Source organism: Arachis hypogaea, chromosome 4, assembly GCF_003086295.3.
Source record: "Arachis hypogaea cultivar Tifrunner chromosome 4, arahy.Tifrunner.gnm2.J5K5, whole genome shotgun sequence".
Lineage (NCBI taxonomy): Eukaryota > Viridiplantae > Streptophyta > Magnoliopsida > Fabales > Fabaceae > Arachis > Arachis hypogaea.
In genome coordinates, this window is record NC_092039.1 from 109,156,931 (window position 1) to 109,165,501 (window position 8,571).

General features: G+C 29.3%; 1 protein-coding gene across 1 annotated transcript; it reads right to left on the bottom strand.

The window, feature by feature from the left end:
- Positions 1-1,010: 1,010 nt before the first annotated feature.
- On the bottom strand, positions 1,011-2,410 carry LOC112794388 (hypersensitive-induced response protein 2-like). Its single transcript, XM_025836426.3, has 5 exons — positions 2,138-2,410; positions 1,936-2,056; positions 1,754-1,845; positions 1,526-1,622; positions 1,011-1,436 (listed from the first exon to the last, which is right to left on the bottom strand). Exons 1-5 carry the CDS (start codon positions 2,324-2,326, stop codon positions 1,123-1,125), a joined length of 813 nt encoding a protein of 270 aa, XP_025692211.1. The 5' UTR covers positions 2,327-2,410; the 3' UTR covers positions 1,011-1,122.
- Between the last annotated feature and the right edge of the window lie 6,161 nt (positions 2,411-8,571).

Below are 8,571 nucleotides of genomic sequence, written 5' to 3' on the forward strand. Positions count from 1 at the left end.
CATCATCAATGGCCCGTCTCCATCATAATTCACTAGCTATTTCCAACACTAAAGCAATGGCATCGTGATTTTGTGTTGAATATATACATACATATAGATGCTGTAGTAACTAAGCTAATTAAAAATAATAAAAAAAACTTTTGATATATTAAAATATAGGTAACATTACACACACAGAAACACAGTGAAAGGCCACAAGTAATTGTCCTCATTTCCATTCTAATATATGGCAAGAAACTGAGGACAATGTCCTCTTACCCTTCTCATCCATTTGTCTGAATTTTTTTTTTTTTTTTTTTTTTTGTGAATGCTAAAGTTGAAAGTTTGGTATTCCCCATCAATGAATGCTAGCTACTCTCCAATGTCATCACTTTGCGCTCACAAAATGACAAGCCTTTCAATTTTACTTCATTATTCTTTCTCCCTTCTCCAAGAATATGCATGTCATCATGAGTCATATACATATGCTCATGATAAAAATCAAATAAATAAATGTTACTAATAATAATATTTAGGGTTTGGCTGATGATGAATACCCTTTCAACACTTGTTAAGTTTACACGTGATGAAAACCCTCATATATAGTACTATTAGAGTTTAATTAATTATACTAATTAACAAACAAGTTAATATGTAACAATAATGTCTATTTCACACATTAATTTCATATATAAAACATCTATAATTATACACTTACATATAATATTATATATTTATTCCAACAGTAATTAGTTTTGTTTTCTATTTGTGAGATAAACATTTCCTTAAAATTTGATATTATAAAGTAAAAGATGTCAAAATAAGAAATGAATTAATTGAAAAACTGTTAATCACTACAGTTGTCCACAATATTTTAAATGAAATGAGTTCACCTAGTATATTTTTCTTAAAGAAAATAAAATTATTTAACTTTGCAAGTCAACATAAATAATCACTATTTCTATCTATTAAATGCAAATTTGACCTTTTAAAAGAACGAAGAATGATGCTAATAAAATAATAATTAAAACTTTGTTATAGAGGAAAAATTTGTTTAAAAAATAAAAAATATACATAATTCATATGTTCTTAGGTTACAACTTAAATAGACTAATTTTATATAGAAATTTTATCTGGTCACTTTTACAATTCTTGAATTAAGTTCTGGGAGGCATTTCCCTGAAGGAGGCCGTCTCGAACCTGCGTAGCAATGTCCTTCACAGTATCAAAGTACTGAGTCATCAGCACCATCTCCATCACATCCTTGGTCCTTGTTCCAGTCACATTTTCGGAGAATGCAAGGACGCCGTCCCTCAACCCGTCCACAATGGCCCGGCGTTGGCGAGCCATACCGAGTCCCGACAGATATTTGGACTCTGCCTCTCCCTCAGCTTTCTTGATTTGCAGAATTTTTTCTGCTTCACCTTTCTCATTTGCAGCCACCCTCAGTCTAGCAGCTATTGAACAAAAAGCACACAGATCAGGATATATTGAAGCACATTTGTGAGCAAATCTAATGCAAATAAATATATTTAAAACATGTTACCTGCATTGATCTCATTCATGGCTCTCTTAACATTAGTGTCCGGTTCGATATCCACAATCAGGGTCTGGACTATCTGATATCCGTAGGTAGACATGGCCTAAAATATTATGGATGAAGTAACTTTTAATGAGAGAATAATTGCAACCTTCACTGATGTATTGAGGAAATATTCTCAATATTAAGAAAGCAAATAGGAAGCAGGAGAGTGTAGAAAAGTATAATACGTACCTTCTCAAGCTCCTCTTCAACAGACTTTGCTATATCATTCTTTTGTTCAAGCACCGCATCCAACTCTAATTTTGGCACACTGGCCCGAATAACTGAAGAAATGAGCATAATCCACATAAAAATTAAAATAATCCACAAAAGAAAACCATGAACGAATGAAGCAGAAAAGCCACCCCACCTACCATCAAAAACGTATGATTGGATCTGCCCCCTTGTGTTTGAAAGCCTATAGAAGGCATCAGATGCTTTGTCAGCCAGAGCTTGGTATTGCACGGACGCAACCACAGTGACAAATGCATGGTCCTAACAATTTGATGACAGTCAAAATCTAACAAAATAACAGACCCATGAAACAGTGCAAATGGAGGAAAGGAAGCACTCTACCTTGGTTTTCGTTTCGCAACGAACCTCGAGTTGCTGGACTCGTAGTGATAGTTCACCAGCTATCCGGTAACCAAGACACCAAGGTAAGCAATGGCATCCAGGCTCCAGAATTTCCTCAAATTTTCCAAAATATTCCTTGATAGCCACATTTGACTCCTCAACTTGATAGCAACCAAGTGCTTGGCCCATCCTTCAGTTCCAAAACGCTTAACACACACACAAAGATGAAGCACAGTTTAGAAGAGAAAATTGAGCAAGACAGTGGTTCATTTTTTGTGACGAAGCAAAACAAGAATATAAATAAGAAGAATTGCAGAAGAGAAATGCAACCACAAGAAGTTTCTATGAATCTTCCTACCAAAGACTGAAGATATTTCTAGGAAGAAGCGAGAAAGTTATTGTGCTACGTAATACTATAATTATCATAATTGCAGGTTCCCTAGTAACTCTCCCTTGTTTTCTAGTTTTAGCTACTTCGCTTCCCATTGTGATGTTACATAAATAATAACTACATCAGCATGATTTTTTACTTTTGTCAATTTTATAAGCGTGCGTAGTTTTTTTAGCAAGTTCTTTTGCACGTTTGAAGGTGGTGACCAACACAACCAAGAATACGACACGGTTTTCCTTTTCCGGTAGGAATCTTTTAAAAAACGTAATGCAATGTATCTAAAGTCTAAACAAACATTACTTTCACTTTAACTCTCTTTTTTAAGTTTTAATTGCACGCCTTGACTCCATTCTGTACCATTCACTCTTTTTTTTTTTTTTTGATTCTCTCTTCTAACTGAATTTTTCTGTCAATTTTATACTCTTAATTGCATTGTTTGGGGTGGAGGGGGTTTCAAAGTCCTCTGATTTACAATGCTCTCAAGTTCTTTCCAATTTCTGTATTCTAAAATCACTCAATTTTTATCATAATCTTATAGTCTAACAAAGAATTATTGTCCCAAAAAAAATCACTCTTTTTCTCCTTTTAATTTAAATTATTATGAATAAATTAAAATTTTACACAATTCACTCCAAAATAAAACATCAGAATGAAAAATCAGATGTTTGGCCGAATGAACTTTTACAATAGGCAATAGCTGCCTGAATGGAATTATTATTATCATTATTATTATTATTATTGGTGTATAATGCAAATCCTTCATGAATTGGTGTAATGTCACAAGAATTAGGTTGAGATCTCCTCTTTGATCTACTACCTTTCTTATCAGCAATGTTCATCCCCATGGCATTGAATATAACTCTAATTGCTCCAAAATCCATCTCCAACTTTCTTGATGATTTTTTGCAACTTCTAAATGAGCCACATATGATTTCATCCTCAAATTCCCGATTATTATTGTTATTGCTACTCCTTGTTATTCCTTGATCCTTCTTTACATTGCTTCTTCTAGTATTTTTGGGGTTGACCAATTTCTTTCGATAACATTGAAAATGGTTTTTTGCTTGATGACTTGTTATGTCCATTATTGTTGTTGGGTTGGTATAGTGGCTTTATAAGAGATGCTAATATGGCCCCAATATTTATACCTCTAAATTTTATCAACAACTTCGTCATGCCTCCATTGCTTCTTGTTTTTGTTGTGAAGTTTGGTTGTTTCCTAGCATTGAGACAATATTAAATTTGACCATTAAATATTGCTCTAATTAGGAGAACTTAAGCATGATTGATGTGCCAAATGAAACAGTTTATGCAAAAAGTAAAAATTCAAGTGCACTCAATTTTGCGTGAAGTTGATAATTGAAAACTGTTAGATGAAAATTTAGTTATTAACTGCACCTGAAATTTCACTTGATGAGAAATATAATTATTATTATTATTTGAATATTTGTATTAACCACGAATAAAAACAGTTTTTTTTAAAGAAAATTAATTATTTCGAGTTTCCCTAATGGTTTTATATATGCAAGCAGTTTTATAAAATTTTAATATGAATTGAAATACACATGGTCATTAAAATAAGAAAACCAGCATCAAAATCATGTTTAGCTAGTGAAATTAAATGTTTATTAAATTGTTATCACATCACACAATCGCTTAGCTACAGTGAAAATTAGCTACAGTGACAGTGTTTTGCAGCTTATAAAAAAAAGAAGCAGTGAAGTGAAAAGAGAGTATGAGTTGGCTCTAACTAATTACTCACTTCTGGAGAGTTTTACTTTAACAACTAATTATTAACTTCTTAAATCAGTAACTAACTAATAGCAACTTGTACATCATCTTGCACTTGCTTAATTGGCCTAACTCTAAGCATAATGCTAATACATCCACCAGCTCAAATAAAATTTGAACAAATAATTTTTTCTACAAAATTTTCGTACTGCACAATTTATTTATATATAAGGAGTTGATTGGTTTGATCATTTTCATTTTTATTGTCAATAAAAACAAAAATAAAATATGAAAATATGATTGGTTATATATTTTAAAAATGCAACGCAACTAAAAATGACATTTCTTTGTTTCTGAAATTTTCTCTTGTAAGAGTTAAAGATATTTTCAACTCCAAAGATTGTGATTTCACTCTTTTAAATTAGGTTAATTTTTTTGGTTATGGAGAAGGGGCAGGTGTTGTGCCAAGTTATGAAATGAGGGAGTGCTACACTGAAATGTGGGGCAATTTTTAGCTCATATTTGGTAGGAAGAAATCGGACTCTCCAAATTTTTTGTTTTGAAAATTTTGTAAGCAAATCGGAGGGTCCATTTTGCTCATAGTATATGAAATTCACATAGAAAAAATCAGACCGTGCGATATGTCCTCACCAAAATGGATGGTCCATTTTCTTTATTTTTTTTTATTTGGCTATACTAGTGCTTGGGTCTGATTTGTGATTGAGAGGAATTTTTTTTTTAATTTACAAAAAATCAAAAAGTCCAAGTTCCCATCAACAAATCGTAAGATCTGATTATTATATTCCTGATACCACAGCCCAATAAAACTCTCCTCCTCTCCATATCTACATCCTACACTAAGGTTGCCTCCATAATAAAATTAATTTGCGTTAAATGATTATGTGCATTGTTCGAATCTATCATAAATTTTTCTTTTGTCTTTTTATTTAACCCCTCTATGCTAGCAGGTTCTCTATTCTCTCATCAAATGTCAAATCCCTCTTTTTTTTTTTTTTGTCATCAGACATACTTATAACTTTTATTTTGTCTATTTGTGGGACTTAACTAGTGCACATTGTCTTAAAAAAAAAGTTAATTGACAATTTAATCATCATTCATCAATTAAAAAAAAATGAGACATATTTTATAAAATTAATTGTTAACTTATAATAAAAATAATTTGATTAACTAAATTGTGCACTTAAAAAAAATAATAGATTAACTAAACGTATTTTTATTATTTAGTAATAAATATAAGTTTTAATTTTGATGATGAAAAAGATCAATTAAACATATTTCATTATTTTTCTATTTGAAAACAAAAATCATTTTAACTAAACAATCATATTTTAAGTCAATGAACTATAATTTAGATTGCATAATTTCTTTCTCTTTATCTAGAAGTTTCGGATTCGAATCTTATTTTTAAAAAAAATCATATTTTAAAAAATCTAAGAATCTGAAAATAAAAATAATTTTAAAAAATAAAATAAAAAATATTTTTACAAATCAATCTGCCTCTAAATTTGTTTCATATATTCAAATAACACATAATTATTAAGTATTGGATGAGGCAACTCACATAAAAGATAAGTACGTCTTTTTCATGAAATAGAAATATGTGTGCTGAGTTGATTTATAAAATTAAAATGAAAACAAGCAACACATTTCTATTAGTATGTTTATGTTAACATTTTAATCCATACCTAGAACATATAAATACATACCTAGAAGATGGAGCGTCCATATTATGGTTCCCCCTCTGAATTGTTGTTTGGGCTTCAGGAGGTTTATGAGGATTACTCTCCATTATTAATCCAACCCCCGGATTATTCAACATTAATGCACTAGTATTAGTATTATTATTTGTTGTATCATCACCATTAATAGGAGATAACATGCATGGAAACTCATTATCATCAGCAGCATCATCTTTTTGGAGGGACAAAGATATTGTTGATGAAACTGATATCCGCAACTGATGATGATGGAACTCATGATCCTTATCATTGTAGCGCCGAGACGGCACGACGGCGGCGAAGACGACGGCGGCGAAGACGATGCATCGAGTTCAATTTCGATGTTGAATCATCTTTAACCATGGAAGAATAATAATTAGCTTCCATATATATAGATAAGTAAGAAGCTAATCAAGGAAGGAAATAATTAAACAGCTAAAGTTATAATTGAATAGTGAGTAATCAATTACTTGTCTAATTAAATAAATATTAAAAATTTGAATTTCGCTTTGTACATAAATAATTCTAATTTTATGGTAAATTAATCTTTGATCTACTAGATTATATATGAGATATTGTAAAAAACAAAGCAAATATATGACACTAGCTGCTATAATTATTGAATTGTGATGTAACAAATTATAAATAGGGAATGCAATTAGTTCTTGTTATGAATGCATGCCTAGTGATCCTATATAAATAGGTTTATGGGGTATATACAAATATTAGCTAGGTAACATGTCACAATCTACTGAAATACTTGAATGTAGAATAATGTTTGATTTCGTCAACAAGTGTCAATTATTGTGTCATGGATTCTCCTTAATTTTCGACTTTTGTTTCACTAACAAGCAAGAATCTCCTTGACTTCAGGTTCAAGCACCACGCTTACACAAATTTTGTTCTTTAATTATAGGGCTATTAGTGGAGAAAATTGAATATGAATATTCACACGGATAAATTTATATGTGAAGATGAGAATGAGAATAAAAGTTTATCGGTAGATAGAATTTTACGTGCTGATGATTTTTATTATGGTGTTTATATAATTTTAATCCTATTTAAAAAAATTGTTAGAATTAAAAGTAATATTTTTTATTATTTAATAATATTTAAAAAACAAAAACAAAAAGCATTACTAAAATATAAAAAAAATGTGACTTTAATTTAATCATACTTAAAAAAGTTTTGCTAAATTTTTATAGTTATTATAGACATCATATAACCATAGGCACTATAAAATTTACCAGAAATTTAAAGGAATAATATTGTATTACTCAAAATAAAAGATAATCAAATTGGGAGATATTCAAATAATTTTTATTGGTATTTTTATCTGTAATAATATTACGAAAATATAAATTTTTTAAAATTATAGTCTACTTTATTCTGACAATATAGATTATGTATAGCACAAAAAATTTATAGAATTAAGCTATTTTTACAAAAAAAGTTGTAGGTTGACAAAAGTCTCCGGTTAAAAAAACTAAGGTCTCTGTAGATAAAAAATCAAATAATAAAATTTTTAGTTATTATTTTTATATAAAAATATCTAATTGTTTTATCTAATTAATTTTAACATTCGTTATCTAAAATTTGAAATAGTAGATAAATATTCTAATTTCTAATATAATCAAACAATTTTAATTAACCCTAAAAAGATAATTTAGTATTTTTTTTACTAATGATTAAAGGATATTTTAGTATTCTAAATATGAATTACAAGAGTATTTTTGTTTTTTCTAAATCATATTCAAATTTTTAATTTCTAGTATAGTTAAACAATATGAATTAATCGTATCATGGTATTTTAGATTTTTTTAAAATTAACTTTTACGAACATTAATTATAAAGATATTTTAGTCTGTTAAAAAATTAAAATTTATAATTTTTTTAAAATTAACCTTTATTCACATTTTCTATCCACTCCTATTCTATCTTCTTCAACAGACACAACCTGGATGTCATCTACTTCTAGATTTATAGGAAAAAGTTTTAGAAAATTAAAAGACAATAATAAACCGAGAAATGAAATCATTTTAGTAAACACATACAAAAAATGATGATATATCAGAGATAAATGCATTGCACTAATTATAGTGAACATCTCATATCCTAGTTCGATATGTATTGATCTAGATGATTAAAATGAAGATTCAGATCCAAAAGCATTATCACCTTATAAGTTTATGAGGACTCTCAAGCCATCATGAGCAAGCTGCATTGGAATTCCCTCCCTAATCCCAAAAATAGAGGATTCAATTGTATCAATTGCACTAAAGATTAAATTGAAAAACAACAAATGTCTAATCTCCTTTTAATATATATTTTTTTAAGCCACAAACTTACAGGAGGAACAAAAATTGCATCAAAAATTATATGTAAATTTAACAAAACAATAAGTTCATACTTACGCTTCTGTCTCGTGATTTTTAACGGCAATAGAAGAATAAAAAGAAAAAATTAGCAAAAAATCAATTAAAAATGAACTGATCAGCAGAGGTAGTAGCCATTACTACGAAATTAAAGTTTGAATGAAGGAAAGTATTGCAGCCGTAGTGGTTTATTCATTG